This window comes from Procambarus clarkii, chromosome 30 (genome assembly GCF_040958095.1).
Source record: "Procambarus clarkii isolate CNS0578487 chromosome 30, FALCON_Pclarkii_2.0, whole genome shotgun sequence".
Lineage (NCBI taxonomy): Eukaryota > Metazoa > Arthropoda > Malacostraca > Decapoda > Cambaridae > Procambarus > Procambarus clarkii.
In genome coordinates, this window is record NC_091179.1 from 14,451,046 (window position 1) to 14,472,142 (window position 21,097).

Consider the following 21,097-nt stretch of genomic DNA (forward strand, 5'->3'; position numbering starts at 1 on the left):
ATTGTACATACACCGAGAACCAGGACACACCTTTTAGAGTGTATATTTCTTGTGAGTCAATGTTTACCTTGTAGAATACTCCAGAGTGTAGCTGGTGGTGACTGTGATGATCTTCGGCAGGGAGCATCATTGTGGGGTTCGATGTGTTGCCTGACCTCACCCGGACCTCCGACAAGACCCCGCAGAAAGTGGTGGATGAACTCTATGAGCTCATCAACTCCGGAGGACTAGTCATCTTGGGACCAACTAACAAACAGTTGAATATTCCCCCACAGAGTATCAATGGCCCATTAGTGCAAGGTACTTATACAAGCGATTGGATTATTGTAGTAAATAATTATTGTCTTAATTGATTTAAAAAAATTGTAATGTCATAATCATCACCTTATTCTTAATCATTTTTTGCTTTATGATAGCTTTAATTTATTTGGAAAACATCATGTATTATGAATTATGATATCTTTAATTTAACATATACTAATAGTATGAAAATAATTTGTGTTCCTATTCTTAATATTTTTATATTAGCATACAATTTGATGTCGTACCTAGTAGCCAGAACGCACTTCTCGGCATACTATGCAAGACCCGTTTTGCCTAATAAGCCAAGTTTGCCAGAGTTTCAATATTTTTCTAAATTTTTTCGTATGAAATGATAAAGCTATTCATATCATTATGTATGAACCATTTTTTTTTAAATTTGAGTTAAAACTAATGTAGATATATGACAGAACCTAACCATCCCTACCTAACCTAACCTAACCTTTCTTAACCTAACCTAAACTAACGAAACTAAATCAATAATTCAAGTTCCTAATATAATATAATAATAATATATAAAATAAACCAATAGGAAACAATTTATTGAAAATAAAGAAAATCACCAAGCTTATTAGGCAAATCGGGCCTTGCATAGTAGACCGAGAAGTGCATTCTGGCTACTAAGTACGACATATATATATATATATATATATATATATATATATATATATATATATATATATATATATATATTAATAACTTGCTAAGATTTGACAATTTCTTTGTTTTGAGCTTTCATGCGTACTAAAAGCCCAGCTTTCATGTGTACTAGAAGCTCAATATTCCTCTTTTAAATAATGTTGTATTAAATATTACAACATTACATTTACAGCGCAGAAGGATCCAACGAAGCTGCCAATTATCATCGGTGCCATAGTGGGTGGTATAGTGATGATAGTGATAGTCTTTATCTGTATTGCTATCTACCTCAAGAACAAGAAAAGAATGGACAAGGTTGAGCCGTTACAGGTAAGACGACCTGGCTTATCTTCTCAAGGTTACTTTATATAGGATATTGCCCATATACCCTTGCAGGCTGCCTAACACTATCTTTTTACCATGTCAGCTTTAGTACACTAGATTGGCGGGCAAAGATCCTACTCACAAGGTAACTAAAGTAATTTACTACACATGAATACACTGAGTGAGTGTAAGTGTGAGAGCATGGAGGTGCACTAAAGGTGTGTGAGTGCATGGAGGTGCACTAAAGGTGTGTGAGTGCATGGAGGTGCACTAAAGGTGTGTGAGTGCATGGAGGTGCACTAAAGGTGTGTGAGTGCATGGAGGTGCACTAAAGGTGTGTGAGAGCATGGAGGTGCACTAAAGGTGTGTGAGAGCATGGAGGTGCACTAAAGGTGTGTGAGAGCATGGAGGTGCACTAAAGGTGTGTGAGAGCATGGAGGTGCACTAAAGGTGTGTGAGAGCATGGAAATGTGTGAGATTGGGTGTATATTTGTGTGTAAAAGATTGTTGATCGTGCTGATGAAAGAGAATTTGTGTGTGTGTGTAAGTGGGTGTGTGAGAAGGTCTAAACTTGTTTGTGAGTCTGTTTAGACCTGTAACTTAAATACTAGATTCAAATATTTTGATCAGCCGATCGTGTTACCTGTTTCAGATAGGCTTAGACATTGCAGTCCACTGATAGTGTACCTGTAATATTGAAGCCAACAGGTTATAGCATTACAGCTAATGTAACATTTTGCAACTAGCAAAGGTAAATTATTAAGTACAGCCGCCAGAAGTAAACCTAGATAACGCATCTATGGAAGAGAGTTTACAGGAGTTTACAGAAGAGAGTTGCCTATTGCATAGGCAACCTGACAGGAGTTGAGTAAGATAAACTAACAGAGTATGACATCATTTGCAACCTGACAATATCAACAACACAAGAAAACTAAGTTGACCAGACCACACACTAGAAGGTGAAAGGACGACGACGTTTCTGTCCGTCCTGGACCATTCTCAAGTCGATTGTGAAGAGGAAGTAGATGCAGGCAATAAATAGGCTAGAGAGAGGTGAGGAGCAAAGTGTAGTAGAGGAGAAAACTAACCTGTTCAAGAGCATAAGTAAACCAACATGTTCAACGGCACAAGTAAATTGTCTTGACTGAACACTATATGTATTCTGTCAGTTAAATAATGTAAGCTAATGGTATTCAACATTTTAACTAAGCTGACATGATTTAACACTGAGTAAGCAATCAAGGTCAATACAACAGGTAGGTAGACATGATTGTAACTAGCAGTAGAGTTCGAGTTGAGTAAGTTGATAGAGCTTAGTACTTGAGGGTGAGTATGCACCAACAGTAAGAGCGGTAGGTCTCATCAATGCTACACTTATTGTTCGTGTTAGAGATATGTAACACGCATTACAATGAAGCCAATGATATTAATCTAACTTACGTAAATGAAAGATTACAATGCCTCCATTTCATATCACCGGAAGTAAGTAATTATTGACTCCAGTGCTTTTAACTGCATGAAAACTGCCAGAACAAACAATTCTCTGATATTCAAAACATTACAAATGACTCATGTGCGTGTCTGTAAAAGAAAAAAGCTAATATTCCCTTGTCATTCAACTGGTTTAATTAATATAGTAAATAATAGTAAGTGAAGAATTTACGTATTTGCTTGTAGATATTTTAATGCACTTATTCAACCACTAACATCAGAGAGAACACAATAATTGCTCAACTGGAAGATAAAGAGATTCGATTCTGCTGAATACCACATGTCAATTAGTATCAATTAAAACTTGGGTAAAGTACGTTTTTTTAGAAGAAGTTGTAAAACATTTGGTAATGTGAATTGTTGTTGGAGGCTCTCTGCTCTAGAGGGTGGTGCGGGATGGTGCAGGTGTTGTGGTGTAGTGTGTGTGTTGCTGTTATGTTGTGGTGTAGTGTGTGTGTTGTTCTAATGTTGTGGTGTAGTGTGTGTGTTGCTCTTATGTTGTGTTGTAGTGTGTGTGTTGCTCTAATGTTGTGGTGTAGTGAGTACTAGAGGAATATTGAGCTTCTAGTACACATGAAAGCTGGGCTTTTAGTACTGATGGATGCCTACTAGTTAGTGTGTGTGTGTGTGTGTGTGTGTGTGTGTGTGTGTGGTGTTGGTTAGGAAGTGTGAGGTAACGTAGTCTTAAATAGTCTAGTATGCTATAGTGCATAGTTTTCCCTGCAGTGTTTAATGCTTTAGTTTTAAAGGATGCTGTTGTGATATTGTGCGGTGTGCAGTGCCATGAGGGATAGTGTGACACTACATGATTGTGATCATGTGTGGTGTTGTGTTGGTTCGTTATTGGTATTGTTAACTTGTGTTATAGCACTAGTTATGGTCTTAGAGATCGGCGTGGTATGTAAACATGTGGTATATTAAATGAATAAGCACATGGTGTAGGTTAAATTGATGTAGGTGTATGCATGCGAGTTGGTGTAAGTGTGTGTGGGGGCGAGATGGTGTGGGTGTTGGTTAGAATTGGTGTGGGTGTGAGTAAGAATTAGTGTGTGGGGGAGGGGGAAGAGTTCGTGTGGGATTAACAATCTACTTCAGGAACAAGAAGACCGCCAACTTCCTCATGAAGAAATCCCTCACCACTAAATGAAACACTTTGAAAGAGACGATTGTCGTCTATGCCTTCACATTCCCACTTGGGGATTGAGGTCAGACACAACGACTTCAGTATATAGGCAAGACAACAACATCCCATTCAAGGCTCCTGACAATTTATAAACAACAAGGCTTCATCAAAGAGCATATAATTTCTACACATATCAGATCATCACCAGAGTTATCCTAAGCAACAGCAACACAAATAATCTACATATACAACAGCAATAGAATCTTAGATTTTGGCGAAGCACTTCATATAAACTAATATCAATGCACTTATGACAACCAGCTTACACTCATGTACATTCAACCATCCTCAAACGCGAAACAGACAATTCAGCACACACTGCCCCTACCACTGCCAACAATAGAATTAACAATAACTAATAGAATTCAATTAATAGAATTAACAACAATACAATAGAATTGTATTGTATTGTATTGTATATAACAAAATTGCACAAGGCCTATTGGCCCAACGTTACCTAACTTCACCTCATCCTTCTTGGTCATATATATGTGGTTGCTTCAGCTAATTTTGTATCCACTGCATTCATCTCTGCCTTTGAAAATGTTGACAGGATCAACGAATGTCTGTCCATATAAAACTGCAAAATGAACTTTGGAGAATTCATTTTTCAAGTTCTTTCTCAAGTGATGAACATAAGAAAGATTGAGAAGATTCGTGCTAGAATCATTGATCTCACTCAAAGTCGTATTCTATTACATGTCTGTAAGAAAGAGCACTACCAAAATATACTAAGTTATATATGTATATTGTGTGCATGTGTTTGTGTGGGTGTGTGAGAATTGGTGTGTGTGTTTGAGAGTGGGTGTGTGTGCGTTTGAGAGAGAGAGAGATAGAAAGACTGGAGGCAGGGTGTGAGTGTGTGTGGGTGTGGAGTGAGAAGAAAGCCAAGCTCTTGGTTCTCTGCTGGAGTGAACTGATGATCATGTAATTAATGCTTCTTATATAAAAATAGTGTTTATAATGTAACTGTTTGGTCACAAGATGAAAACAGTGTTATATACAAAATGCTATTTAAACACGGGTTGTGCAATGGTTCACTGTCTTGAACCATTGAACAGTGCTTTTATTTAACGAAAACTTTAATGTTGTCAGTTAATATACTCCTTCCACTAAGAATGGGAAACAATTAATGATGTTCATATGTGTGCCAGAAACCATAAATAAGATGTTTCTTTCCAATGTTGGTAAAGTCCTTGATGTAGCCATTATTCTGGCTGTTTGGTTGTGTACTTACAGATGGCTGATTCCAAGCATCCAACATATAGCTCTATACACTTTGAGCAGTCACTAGACGGCACTGTGGCGTCCCTGGCCAAATACCGTAATGCTGCAAATACCAGCAAGTAAGTCAACACGCCACCCACCCTCACCATTACTATCACCGCCCCCCCACATCCACACCCCACTATCACCATCCATCCCCACATCCACACCACACTATCAGCATCCTCTCCTACATCAACACCCTACTATCACAATCCACACCCTACTTTCACCCCCCATCAAAACCCCTTTCCCCCACAGTTTCCCCTACCACCGACCTCAATAATAACACCACTACCCTCATGCTCACCATCACTAACACCACCACCACCTTCCTCTGTCACCACAACTCCACCACTACTATCGCCACACCTACCACCACCATCGCTCACCACCACAACTATCCTCCCTTCCCCTGCCCCTTTCCTACCACATCAGTTAATACTCATGCGTTCCTGTGCATACCTGCACTTACTAGATATACTTGAGAAACAGAACCATAATACCATGTCATCATCCGCTTCGGTAATTTACTATATTATATTGAGTAATTAGTTGTTCCAGCTACAGCTTAGTACAGGAAGTGGAATACAATGTTCAAACACAAATACATACACGGTATCCCGCTGGGCGTGTAGAGTTAAGTGTCTCTGCCTTCTGGCCAACGGGTCAGGAACTGCTGCCAACACCTGTACCTGGTCATCTTATATGAAAGAAAACGAAATATTTAAGTATGACAACTTGAGAATAATTCAGTTCTTCGCATGCTCTAAATATCTAAGACAAAAACGATAATACTATTGCATAGTCGGGAGCCGGTCGGCGGAGTGGACAGTACGCTGGACTTGTGATCCTGTGGTCCCGGGTTCGATCCCGGGTGCCTGCGAGAAACAATGGGCAGAGTTTCTTTCACCCTATGCTCCTGTTACCTAGCAGTAAAATAGGTACCTGGGTGTTAGTCAGCTGTCACGGGCTGCTTCCTGGGGGTGGAGGCCTGGTCGAGGACCGGACTGAAGGGACACTAAAGTCCCGAAATCATCTCAAGATAACCTCAAGATAGTAACTCACATTTTAAACTTCAACATTTAATTCCACAGATACACATAGCCTCTCCCACGGGTATAGTAAATCGCTGAAAGGATAACGAGTAATTCATTTTTATCTCATCACCTTCCATGCTATGGGTGATAATGCTTTCCTCCACCACAAACACTCAAGTGAGCTTATGATCTGCGTCTTCCACAGCCGCAGTCTGTCAGCTGGGGGAGCATACTCAGACGAAGGAATTTACATCGAGCGCCGCTCAACCGCCAACAGCTCCCGAGCGGGATCTGGCGGGAGTTCGTCTGGAAAAGGCAGTTATGACTCTGGAACCGGCCAAGACGTTCCTGAGCCTTTCAGATACCGGGTTCCCACTAAGGAGCAGCTGGAACGCTCAGGACCCATACCAGAGCATATAGTAAGTCGGTTTGTCACAATTAAAACTGTGACTGTTATTTTTCTTATCATAGTCACGAAGGAATATGAGGAATGTGTCCTAGACAATAACTAGCTATGATATGAGAACAAATGTATTTGTTTTTGGACTCGTCTTTTCGTCTTTAACTACTTTTTAATAAAAGAAATTCGAATATAATAATTGTTATTATGACTTAGATGTCGTTATAAATGTTATTAGTCGAAGTAGTTGATTGTAAATTTATTATATGATAAGATCAATAAATATTAAGTAAACATATAAGAATATATGAATAAAGGAAAATGCAGAAGGCCTTTTGGCCAATTCAAAGGCAGCCCCTTTTTTATATTCACCCAAATTCATTCATTAACAAATAAAATAATTAAGCAATCTAATGTATTCGATAAAAAATTATGGATCATTTGTAAAATCACTTGTAAATTGTAGTGATGTTATTAGGTACTATATAATAAACTTAAATCTCCTTTCGACATAAACTGTTGGTATTAGACAGAATGTTACCTTCCTAAACCATGCAACACAAAGATGTAACTCTTTTTTTTTCAGAAACCTGAGTAGGTTACCATTTTTTGTGATACATCATCATTGAACCAACATCTTAATTTATTTTCAGTACTGTACACTTTTTGTCTCCATATTCCCCATTGGTAGCTGCAAATAGGGAAATAAATTCCCCTCTTCTTTCAAACTTAATATCGATTTCTTTGGCTCAAATTCTTGTGACTTGTTTGTTTCCCCCACTAACATTCCAGGATCATGATATGCGCGGCATAAGACTGGGACATGCTCTTCCAGGAAAACCAGATTATATATTACGAGAATTGCCAAAATGTCCCGACGGGAGTAAAAATGTAAAAAGGTTTTGATGTCTGTAGACTAGAGGTTAGTCAAGATAGTCCTGCACGATCATATGGTAGAGTGCTTACAAGACTTTAGTGCCAGATCTGGTAGCTGTAGCAGTAAAGACTATTTCCTAAGACTTTTGATAACTCAACTTCTGCCTGAGGCATCTAGTAAAATCAGTCTTATATGCTATTTTGACTGAAGCTGCCTGGCTGATGTAGATCGATTTTGTTATGCCAAGGTATAAATTTGCTGCATAAAAGCAGGATACCTATTGCTTTTCTCTTCTGCTATTTACTGATCTTTGAAACTCTGATTCTTTTGATATCATTTTTACTTAAGTAGCTCCGTATATTTATATACTTTATGAATTTTGTAGTGTTAATTATATGTTCCACAATTGAAGAAAGACCTCGGGTGATCGGATGACTCGTTCAGCTATACTTCATTTTATATTTGTCTTTGGTTACATCACTCTTTTGGTCGAAATCTGGAAACTATAAACTGGAAGGATTTTTGTGGCCAGTTTTTTCCTGAAAGAGAAAATATATAGAGCATTGAATGAAATATTATTTTCTGTTGGCAAATCAAGAAATGAGGAGAGGCCATATTTTGCACTCAAGTCATGAGTGTCTTCCGCTAGGGTGTCTTGTACTGATAACTTGCATCGGTATTACAGTTGCACAAGATTGACACAAGCCTAGAGGGTCTGCTACCAGGGTCATCACATGAACCAGTCACGGTTTGTCATAAATAGTGGTCCTTAGGCTCACCAGGTTGTCCAAGAACGTGACAAAACAGAAGATGTTAGGAGAAGGTCCAATTTTATCTACTTAAATTTTTCACTAATGCTTAATATTTGCAAGCCAAGACTGATCTGCAATTGTATTTAATTTTTAAATTTAATTTGCCCTCCTCGATGTATATCTGTTACCCCTAAATATGTGTAGCTGTAGATTGCTTGGTAAGGAGCATTGGCTGGAGAGCTATCACAGCTTGGCCAGAGGTTCCCATTTACTGCACAAGTGCACTTCTGTTACAGATGTAATGTTTGGAAATATAAAGTGTATATCATCAGTGATACGATTCACATTATAATTTAGCAATAGCAACAACAGTGGGAGAACCTGTTCTATATTATTTGCTTGGGGGATGAAACGACATTATATATATATTATTTTTTGTGTATGTTTAGACATGAAAATATACAGCATTTTGATTTAGTACGTATAGCCTCATGTCTAGTGAAACTTTCTTCCAAAATTAGAAATAAGCATGATGTAGCTTTTAGTTTATTATTTCCTCTATAAACTTTCAGTAAATAAATATTTTTTTCTTTCATCTGCAGTTGGCTGTTTCTGCTATCTTCTACATTGATAAATAAGCATGTACTGTATTTAAAACAAATTTTATTTAGCATTCTGAATTATTTGTATTGCAGAATCTTCCCTGCTTGCATCCCAAACTTTCAAAGTTAAAATCTATTCGTGTACGATACAGAAAGCAATTGCATAGTACAGTTACTGTCCTGTGATTGCATAGTATCTTTGTTTTACCTGATTTACCCGAGGGCCACTAACCCTAGTGGCCTCGACAAGGACAGGAAGCCGGCGGATTGTCGAAGGTCCCCCCCCCCCTATTTGCCTTGATTATATTTTCCAGGAATATTTTAAAACTCAACACAGTTTTGGCAGTTAAGGCTTTGACGGGTAGGCGGTTCCATGGGTTAATAACCCTGTGGGTGGAAAAGCATCTCCTGTTCTCAGAACTACATTGTGGCTTGTTGAGCTTGAACCCGTTGCTCCTTGTTTGTGGTACATCTGATCTGAAGAAGAAAATATCCGGATCAACATCCACCAACGGGTTCAGTATTTTAAAAGTTTCAATCAGATCCGCCCTGTCATGCCTGGTTTGCGTTCCTGATACGAGAGATGACTTAGGTCTGGAATGACTTTTGTTGCCCGGTGTTGCACCTTCTCCAAAGCAGCTATGTGCTTCTGAAAATGAGGTCTTCATGCTTGGATACAGTAATGCAAATTGGGGCGCACCGGAGATGTGTTACAGCACCTGTCCCTGTGCTGTGATTGTATGGTACAGTTATTGTATTGTGGTTGTATAGTACTGTGATTGTATAGTAACGTTACTGAACTGTGATTGTATATTTGTTACTGTATTGTGATTGCATAGTACCATTACTATATTGTGTTTGGATAGTATTGTTACTGTACTCTGTTTGTATAGCAGTTATTGTATTGAGGTTGTATAGTGCTGTTACTCTATTGAGATTGTAAAGTACCGTTACTATACTATGATTGTATATATTAGTTACTGTAATGTGAATTCATAGTACCATTACTGTACTGTGATTGCATAGTACTGTTACTGTACTTTATTGTATAGTACTGTTACTGTACTATACTCACCTAGTTATATTTCGGGGGAGGGGGATGAACTGCGGCTCTTGGGTCCCGCTTCTCAATCCTCAATTGACTGATGTATAGGTTCCAGAGTCTACTGAGCTCTGGAACTGGGCTCATATCTACATATAAAGCTGTGTACGGAGTCCGCCTCCACCACTTTAATTCTTAGTGAATTAATTCCATTTGTTCACCATCCTGGCAGTTAAAAATTATATTTTTGGTTCTTTGGCTCTGTGGTTCATTTCTGCTGTGTCCCTGCGGCTGATAATATAGTGTCTTGTACTATCAAATGTTAAATAGTCTGCCCTTCCTGCTTCCCTGAGAATTTTGTATGTGATGATCATGTCTCCTGCGACTCTTCTATTTTCCCAGTGATGTGACGTTTAATTTATTTAGCTTTCGTCTCAGCTCTGGAACTAATCTAGTAACATAGAGGACGTCTGAATTTTCTTGAGCTTCGTTTTGTGTTTAGCGAGATGCGGACGCCAAGCTGGTGCCACATATTCCAGAATTTGTCTGACATAATGGTATACAAAAACCTAATCGACACTTTGTTCATCTTCCCAAAGTTCGTTCATATACTAGCCAGCCTCCCATACGCAGCTGATAATATTCGCTTGGTGTGGGTTTCTGGTGATACGTTGGGGGGTTATATCGACACCCCCCAAGTCTTTTTCTCTGGTCTGGAAACACTCCTGGAAACACTTTTTACAGAAGTGTTTCCTCTCCCATGTGGGGCCTGGTGTCCGCCCCCCTGTTCCCAGTTCCCTTCATTACCTTGCACTTACTCCAGTTAAACACTAGCAGTTACTTATGGAATCATGATTACATAGTATTGTTACTTTACTACGATTATATAGTTCTGTTAATACAGTATGATTGCATTTGGCAATTATTTGTACTCTTGAGTTTAGATAGAAAAGTTTTGCTTATTCATTTTAGATTCCCAATTCAGTTATCAAAAAAAGTTATCTTTCCTCTGTTATTCACAATTTATTCAAATTTGTGACTGAAAATCAAATATGTATTTCACATCTTTCTACTTAAAAAGCGAAAATGAGTTTGGATTATGTCCCACCGTTTGATGTTAGATTCTGCTTCTTTATAGGGACAGTATCTTGTTCCAGACAAGTAGTTAGTTGCTGATGGTAGCTAGTTCCTGATAGGCAGCTGGTGTCTGATAGGTAGCTGGTTCCTGATAAGTAGCTGATTTCTAATAAATACTGTACCTGATTCCTGATAGGAAGCTTTTTTCTGAAAGGTAGCTGGTTCCTTGATAGACAGCTGTTTTCTGAAAGGTAGCCGGTTCCTGATAGGTAGCTGATTCCTAATAAATACTGTACCTGATTCCTGATAGGAAGCAGTTTTCTGAAAGGTAGCTGGTTTGTGACAGGCAGCTGTTTTCTGAAAGGTAGCCGGTTCCTGATAGGTTCCAAATAAATACTGTACCTGGTTCCTGATAGATATCTGGGTCCTGACGGGTAGTTAGTTTATGATAGGTAGCTGGTGTAAATTGAATAAGTATGCACAAGATGGAACAGAAACTACACATATAGTCTCTGTTATTCACAATACTGTATATACGGTGGCATGCATGGAAATAAAATAAATATATTTTCTTACTATAATAAGACACTAAACATATTTTCTACACGCATTTCTTAACTGATTGTTTCATGATGATTTTTTAAATTTAGGCTGTGAATTTAGATGCGCAATCTTAAGAGAGCTATTGGATGAATGGGCACCTTTATTCTGATTAAACTGATGTAGATACATGCATAAATGTGTACATACTGTATCTTTATCTCTAAATGTCTTAATAGCCAACGTAATTGAAACAATAATTTCTATTCTTCTGCTAGTCAGTTACTGGTATTATTTCTGTAGCTTTAAAGATTATTCTTTGCCTCTCTGATGCTAGCTTTGTTCCTGCTTATATAGTGCATAATGATAGCGTTTTATAGGTAAAATATTTATATTTTTTTATATTGCTAGATTATTATTTGTATAACAATTTAAAACTACAATATACTCTGATTCTTAAACATTAGCCTAGCCTTCTTAAATTGAACTTCTAAGCATTGCACAATATATATATCATGCTAGTTACGGAGGATTTACTGTAACCTTCACATCCACATAAAATATAAATATTTTATTATGCATCAAGATTAAAAGCAATGATCTCTCTACACATATGCTTATATAAATTCGCATGTACAAATATATGCAAGTATTATAAGTATATTCGCCGGTACAGTATACTCTTCTATAACATATCTTTCAAAATAAATTCGAGTTAATATGTTGATAAAACTATTTTGTTCCTTCAGCCTTGGAGGATAATAAATGTAATGTTAACAGCAAGCATTTTGACATTTAGTCAGTAAAATATATAGGAGAATTTATCTCAAAATGATTAACATATGTTTTAGAGAAAAATTCAAAATTAAAATAAGCAAATTTTTATTTAGTGGTAAACATTCAAACATAAGGAAGTCAATTTAATGTTTCTTCAATATCTGACAACAATATTTAGAATTTGCAGGCGATGAGTCACAATAACGTGGCTAAAGTAAGTTAACCAGACCACACACTAGAAGGTGAAGGGACGACGACGTTTCGGTCCGTCCTGGACCATTCTCAAGTCGATTCATGCAAGTATTATAACAAGGATCGACTTGAGAATGGTCCAAGACGGACCGAAACGTCGTCGTCCCTTCACCTTCTAGTGTGTGGTCTGGTAAACATCAATTTAGAATTTGAACCATGATTTTTACACTTCAGATTCGGGAGATGAAAAAACAGCGTGAAGTATTACCAGGAACACCAGAGAACATGTCATAGACGTGTCATCCCACTTCCAGTTGACCTTATCAAGCTCTGAAATATGCTTCCTGGAATTTGGAAACCTGCAGTTGAAGACAAATTAAGCTGACGAAGTTCCCTTTCTGGAAATGATTTGAAATTTCCTTAGTTTTTAATAGTATTTGGGTTTATATTATTTTAATTTAAATTCTGCACTACTATTTATGTGATACTTGAGCTGTCCTCTTGTTCGCTGCCACACTAATTGAAACTTACTTCAACAGGTATAAAGTGTTAGCGAATATGTACAAAAACGCCAATATTAGAATGCACTTTATTAAAGCTCATGTTTTGTCTGTAAGCGCTTCATCAAACCTCACACACACATACAGGACTCACTGCTTGTGAAGAGACAAGAATCTGAAATGAAGTTGGAGTGGGGGGGAGAAAACGCTGAATAATATAGCATGTTGCAATTTATATTTTCCTAGATTCAGTCTAGGAAGTGGAGAAGCCATGCTATGTTTGTGATGATGATTCTGTTCAAAAGGTGTGTAGTGTTCAATAAAACCTGCAGACTCGAGCACTACCACACCGTCAAATTGAATCAAGGAAAAGTCAGTATCGCTTCCCACTTGCTTAACTGATTATAGATACCTTATGAATTCAGACATACATAATTAATCATACATCTGTTAAGCCTCAACCTCTGTCTTATCCTCTTTTTTTCGTTTTTTCTTAAACAGTTGGCCTTGTGGGTCTTATCTTGATTAATAGACTTTGTATGTGAAACGTTGTCGTCTTCTGTTAACTTTGGGTCCCTCTACACTACCAGTAACTCTGAATTCATTTTACGATATTCAGTTAATCTAATATTTCTAGCAAGATTTACTTTCATTTTCTGTCAACATCTGAGACATTCTAGCATAATATTACGTGGCTATGTAGCCTTCAATTGTTTTAGCTATCAATGTTTTACATAAATTAAGTTTATGTGGATACTCGCAAGTTTTACCTTAAAACTACTTTCATGATTCTTCTGTAGTGTACAGGATGTAGTACTTAAAACATTCTTTATTATTATATATATCTTAAAATATTCTGATTACATACTACAACACTCACAAATGCAAAGAAATTTTTTTATTCATAACATGCAGAGTTAACATAGATAAATAACATTAACACTATTGCTATACAGTTTACTGTTATTCTTCCTAATATAACATGTTAACATTGAACATTCATCTGCCAGTGTTTTATTATGCATGAATTATGCACTTCAGTTCAGTCCAAACAATGTCAGTTTATTTGCAATATCAAATACAATAATCTGGTAATTGTAAATATCTTGTATGTAATGAATAAAATATAAAAGTACATTTAAGAACAAAATTATTAAAGCATAAGAATGTGAGAATAATATCGTATGAAAAATTGTGAGCATTACCACCGTGTTTCAGTAGCTCGCCGTGTTCAGTATCCTCGTACTTCATGTCTGTGGGCAAAATAAATGTAATTGCCAATTTTCCTGACCCTGTTTCATATAATTTTCATATCAATAAGCACACTATAATAATTTACCATTTATTCTGTGATTTCGGAAGTTGCAAATTTGTACCAAACCAAAACGTTTCATATTAAGGATTGTCAGCAACGCAGAAACAAGAGCCACAAGTTGAAGGAATTCGTGAGTGCCAGGCATTAAATGCATCTGAACATTGTCTATATGAAGAGTATACTGTTCATATGCAGTATATGAATGATATAAGGTATTGTCTTCAAAGTTTTATTTTCATTGTCTAGGGATCTTTGGATAAATTTGGGTCTTCTGTATTCTCACAAGTTTGATTATTTCATCAGGAACTTAGACCATGTACAATCTACTGTCAAACACTAGGTGATATTAGTGATAAATATAGTCTATTCTTCTATGAATAAATTACTTACTATATTTAGATATAATAAATTAAGAACGCAGATTTCCTCTACTTTTACATACTACGTTACATTTTGATTATTATCAAGTTTTTAACATTAACAACTTAGTAATGTATAGTAGTAGGTCAGTCAGATATCTAGGTAGATATTATTTCATGTTATTTTGAAGATAGCAACCAATTGTTGTAATGTTCATTTTTAGATGTGATTTTTTGATGCGTAACAAGTTGATAATATTTGTAATTTTTGTTGGCTGATAATTATAAAAGAATTAGGGCCAAAGATGAGTTTTATAGATCCTTAATACTTTATAGTAGAAGAGGAAATAATGTTTATGTAACTGAGAGACTTGCTGTAATTTGTATTGTGAGACTGTTTTTGAGGACATGAAATGCAAAAATTAGATTTATTTATTTTCTCATATTGACATTAGTTTTCCCACTTTCTGTTCATCTATATACGTCTCATATTAGAAGAATAAAGGGAACGATGGAAGAAAACCAGTGCACAAAAACGTATTCTGATCCACATGTCACCTTATTTGATATCTATCTATCAATATCTCTCTCTCTCTCTCTCTCTCTCTCTCTCTCTCTCTCTCTCTCTCTCTCTCTCTCTCTCTCTCTCTCTCTCTCTCTCTCTCTCTCTCTCTCTCTCTCTCTCTCTCTCTCTCTCTCTCTCTCTCTCTCTCTCTCTCTCTCTCTCTCTCTCTCGTTCTTTTTGTTACCCTTCTCATCTGTCGTAGTGTGCCCCTAACAGCACCACACACAACCTTGCCAAGGGACGTCTAATGAACTCAGCTCCGGCGTCTCCACCTTCGTTACGTGGTCAGGTGTGATTGTTGTTACTTAGCCCCGGCCAGGTCTTCAGCTGATCACCGACCACTGATTGTTTGCTCATTACTGTGCGGTCACCACCTCTAGATTTACACACACACCATCCCCGATTTATTTATTTGTGTGTGTGTGTGTTTACTCGTCTAGTTGTGCTCACCTGGTTGAGTACACCTAGATGAGTACATTCATACATACAAACAGACATTAAGACGCAACCATGGAAACAAACATACAGTGTAATTGTGTGTGTGTGTACTTACCTTGATTATGCTCCTTAACCTCGATTTTCCAGTCATTCGAAGTTTAATACAATGACTGTTGTCTCATTTTTCTTCTTGTCATATTTAAATTTAAAACTGTGCATTGAGTTATCCTCGAGTACTGTTCCATCTAACCCATTCCACTCGTTTACAAATTTTACGCTGCAGAAGTTGTCTGACATCTCTGTTCAGACTCATTTGGGTCTATATTTTCTCCTTCTGCTGTTCCTCATTTTTCATTAGTGTATCTTTATCTAATAATAAATAAATATCTATTCTTTCTTGTGAACTTTTGTCATTTTCCCTGAATTTTTAGTGTTATTTATTTTGTTATATTTAGCCTCTAGTGTGGCAAAATAGGACAAAATAGATAATTGAACATCATGTTCTATTTTGACTCCTGTGTGGTGAAGTCCACTTCCTTCAGCGTCTCTTCGTTGCTCAGCAACGAGCCTTGTTACATATATCTCCAATGTTTCTCATTTTATTGCGTATTTTTTTTCTTCAGGTCAACGTTCCAGCCGTTGCTTCAAACTTAGTAGCAGGTCTCACGTAGGTGGCAAATAGAGCTGAAAAACTTCCTTTGTCAACTTTTCTGTTGGGTGTCTGGCGGTGGGCAGTTGGTCATAATTAGGCTGCTGCTGCTGTTGTTATTCTGACAACACCAAGGTACACATTAGATCAACTACTAGGTCTGATGCAAGAATTTGTCTCCCTTATATTTTGCTCTTCCGTAAGGGTCTTTTAACTTGTTTATATTATAGTGTGTGCGTGTGCGTGTGCGTGTGCGTGTGCGTGTGCGTGTGTGTGTGTGTGTGTGTGTGTGTGTGTGTGTGTGTGTGTGTGTGTGTGTGTGTGTGTGTGTGCGCTGTACAGTTGGTTTTTGTAGCTCTTGTGTCCTTGTCGCAATGTTTACTGTAACTTTTCCCAGTACACAGACGGTGCTGCCTAGTTTATCTGGCTTGGCCTCTTCTTTTGATAATTACTTACAATAATTTTGGAGGACTAGTTATATTAATAATAAATTAATAATAACGGGTTCAATTGTTGCATTCAGAATGAATTTTAAGTAACGTCAACTGATTGTCAAATTTTGTGACATATAACAATGTATTTTCATAATATATTTATTTTGTTTTATTTTCTTTCATGTTCATGCTGGGACTGAGGAGAATGGATGGTATCAAGCTCGCAGAATTAACCTTAGTTCATATCATCGAACCTTTAATTTCTGAAATTTAAAAGTCATTTGCAAGACCAAATAAAACGAAACTTTTGGTCACTTGGCCACCATCTGGTGTCATCACATTGTTTTATGAAATCACCTTCTAAATACCAAGGTAAGAGACCGTTACATATAGATTATTATAATACTGAAAGATAGAGGAAGTGAAAGGAGACACAACGAGACAGAGAGGGACGGGGGAGGAGGGAAAGAGAGATCTTGAGGTTATCTTGAGAAGATTTCGGGGCTTAGCGTCCCCGCGGCCCGGTCCTCGACCAGGCCTCCTTTTTGTTACACACACACCCCCCAGGAAGCAGCCCGTAGCAGCTGTCTAACTCCAAGGTACCTATTTACTGCTAGGTAAAAGGGGCATGAGGATGAAAGAAACTTTTTGCCCATTTGTCTCTGCCTCCACCGGGGATCGAACCGGGAACCTCAGGACTACGAACCGAAGCGCTGTGCACTCAGCTGTCAGGCGCGAAATAAAATGATAAAATTCTTCCCCAGATAGACAGGGAAGAAAAAAAAGAGGGACGGAGAGAGAGAGGGTAAGGGTGACGAGAGAGGAAGACACAGACAGACCTGGGCTTGCCAGGTACCCTTTCTAGTATGTCTATAAATTTAAACGTGTCTGTCTGTCTGTCTGCCTGAGGTTGGAGGCCAGACGCTTTGGGGCTAACTTCATCCATTTTTCCCAGCAATTGCTGTTGGGGACGTGCCCAACATGAACGGGTCGGTTTTGATGTCAACGAAAGTAGTTCCGATTGACACTGCCAACGTCATTCTCATTAATATTTCGCAGTTATTATGTACATTTTTGTAATTTGGGGAAAGTAACATAAGAAAACATATTTCTTATGTTTTTCTTCACTGTCGAGGGAAGTTGGAAAATTAACTCTTCAAAGTTCATTTTCAAAATTTATTATGGTCTGAAGCTTAGGGATGCGTTTCGCAAGGCACTCCTTACATTTTTAAAGACAAATTTACCATGCTTTTGCAAAGACTTGTATTCGCTTGGGGTAAGGTGGTACAGAACGTGATTAAGATGAACCAGTGGATGAAACATTATGGATATTAATAGGCTATTACATGCATGACCATAAACAGCTGATATTCTTGCTTCTACTGTCTCTGTGTTGGTTCGGGGTCTTGAAATAGGTCTAATGTAATTAAGTTAACTGGTTTTTGATAGCTGGTCTTGACTTTTTGATGTGTAGGGCCTCGCTGATGACAACATAAAAAAGTCAAGACCAGCGATCAACAACCAGTTAACATAATTACATTCTACCTATTTCAAGACCCCGAACCAACACAGAGACAGTAGAAGCAAGAACATCAGTTGCTTATGGTCATGCATGTAATAGCCTATTAATATCCATAATGTTTCATCCACTAGTTTCATAACTGCTCCTCATTCAATATAGCTACGCGGATACAGAGATATAACAATATAATACAACATGGAAATGATAAAATCCAGCGTCCTTAACTGTCAATTTCGTCCTGGATAAGGGAATGGGGTGGGGGGGGGGGAGGATTCGTTACCAAGCTATCAGTAAAAAATCAGACCCGGTGGAATCATTCGCATTTTGCTCCACTAATGAATTACGTGATCCCAAAGTGAGATATCTCGTGGGGAGAATAAGAAATATTATTCAAAGATTTTACATTAAAATTCATACGGCAGCATCCCCGTGGAGCAATTGAAGAGTCATTATGGCGCCCCGCGAGATACGCGCCAGGTAAACAAAAAGATTTCACTTTTTTCATTTACCGTCATATATTTTTTCTCGTCAGGCTGCGAAGAGGCGGGGCCAATGGCGGCCTATTTCTGCTGGAGCTGCGTCTAATTTAAGACAAATGGCGCCTCAGTGACGAGTATGTAAAGTATATGAATACATTTCTATATCTATACATACATATATATTTTATTTTTTAAAGAAAAACTGTCGGGTTATAGGTCGAAGGAGGTAGTCGAGAATTTCAGATATTATGTGTGGTGTATTTGTTTTGTGAGTCACTTTACACACCTGAAACACACATCCACAATCCACACATGGGGTTACCTGGTGGGTGAGGACAATTGACACACCGGGAGTAACTACACCCGAACAACGCAGGTTGACAATCTACTCTTGACACACCATATGACACTTGACACACCATGTGACAACACATGAAGACACATCCACCCACCCACCCACACACACACACACACACACACACACACACACACACACACACACACACACACACACACACAAGACACACTTGTCCATTTTTTGCGTCCCCATTGCTCCTTTATGTCTCTCTCAAAGACTAAAAACAAACGACGGCAGAGCGAGGACAGAGCCACAGAGGGAGGCGGACGCCGGCACAAATTGTTTTCCCTCCTCAAGTTATTGACTTCTACAACTTTTAAAACTGTTGACTTCTCTCGTTGACTTCTCTCGTTGTCTCTCTCTTTCTCTCTCGTTACTTACTCTTCTTGGGCCAGGATAACTGGATCACTCGCCTTATCCAGCTTCTCTCTCCGAGCTGGATCGCGTTATCTTGATATGGTTATCCAGAGGTGTCGTTTCCGTGCCATGGATATCTTAAGGGATCTCGTTATCGTGTCATTTTCAGATATCGTATCTTCAGTTACGTTACTGTGACTCATTGTCTTCGTTTCGTTATCCTGTCTTGGTTATATTGAGGTATCGGTATCTGGTCATGGTTATCTTAAGGTATCGTTATCCTATTACGGCCTCACTTAACAGTAACCGGGTTCTTTCCATTCCAACTTTCTATGTGTCCTTAGTGCCTCTTCTTACCTGATCCAACCCCGAGTCAAAGGGGTTGGACTAAGTTATCTAAGTTACTTCACTGGTTATCACAGACACAGTCTCCACCGACTCGGCCCACTTGTTCCCACTGAACAAGACTGAATTCAGGACTGGCCTGTGTGAACTGACTTTCGTCGACCAAGGTACCCTCCTCATCACTTCTGAGGAGTAAAAATTGCATTCTAAGGAAACTACACGGGTGTCGGTAAGATAATAGCTTTCCAGCAGGCAACAGAAAATAGGAACTGGTGCGCTCAACAGATGGCGTTGACATCGTCACAGTTATCCTGCTGTATCGATATCTTACCATGGTTTTCTTGAGATATCATTATCTAGCCATGGTTATCCTAAGGTATCTTTTTCATTATTTACATATGTGTGCACATCTGCTGTACTCCCTTAGTTTAATTTCAGCTTCTGGGCGCCACTTTTTAACCTTCAATGGACTAGTGTACGTTCCCAACTCCGGTCTTTGATTTCAGTCATATATATACGTATGAAGCTGTTGTTTGTAGTTTGCCTCCACTACTACATTTGTTTACTGTTCTGATACTTAACCACTTATTCATAATATCTCTGTGATTGATTTGTGTACTTCGTTTTCACCTGTGTCCCATTATTCGTGTATCTCCCATGTTAAATATTATGTTTTAATTATGTTTATATATGTCGTACCTAGTAGCCAGAACGCACTTCTCAGCCTACTATGCAAGGCCCGATTTGCCTAATAAACCAAGTTTTCATGAATTAATGTTTTTTCGACTACCTAACCTACCTAACCTAACCCAACCCAACTTTTTCGACTACCTAACCTAACCTAACCTATAAAGATAGGTTAGGTTAGGTTAGGTTAGGTTAGGTAGGGTTGGTTAGGTTCGGTCATATATCTACGTTAATTTTAACTCCAATAAAAAAAAATTGACCTCATACATAATGAAATGGGTAGCTTTATCATTTCGTAAGAAAAAAATTAGAGAAAATATATGAATTCAGGAAAACTTGGCTTATTAGGCAAATCGGGCCTTGCATAGTAGGCTGAGAAGTGTGTTCTGGCTACTAGGTATGACATATATATATATATATATATATATATATATATATATATATATATATATATATATATATATATATATATCAGCCAACTACGTATGGCTGAACGGTAAGCAGAGTGCTACTGGCACCCATGTATGTATTCACGTAAATGTAAATGTACTCCACCAATGCATGCC

At 37.9% G+C, this 21,097-nt stretch overlaps 1 protein-coding gene across 1 annotated transcript in view; it reads left to right on the forward strand.

Annotated features, from left to right (window-relative positions):
- The window catches only part of LOC123765577 (uncharacterized), a 119,467-nt gene extending 103,371 nt beyond the window's left edge, over positions 1–16,096 (forward strand). The window contains 6 exon segments of the mRNA XM_069333666.1: positions 121–300; positions 1,154–1,290; positions 5,198–5,304; positions 6,470–6,683; positions 7,457–7,586; positions 12,758–16,096. Coding sequence (XP_069189767.1) covers positions 121–300; positions 1,154–1,290; positions 5,198–5,304; positions 6,470–6,683; positions 7,457–7,570 — 752 coding nt within the window. The 3' untranslated portion in view covers positions 7,571–7,586; positions 12,758–16,096.
- Positions 16,097–21,097: the final 5,001 nt, after the last annotated feature.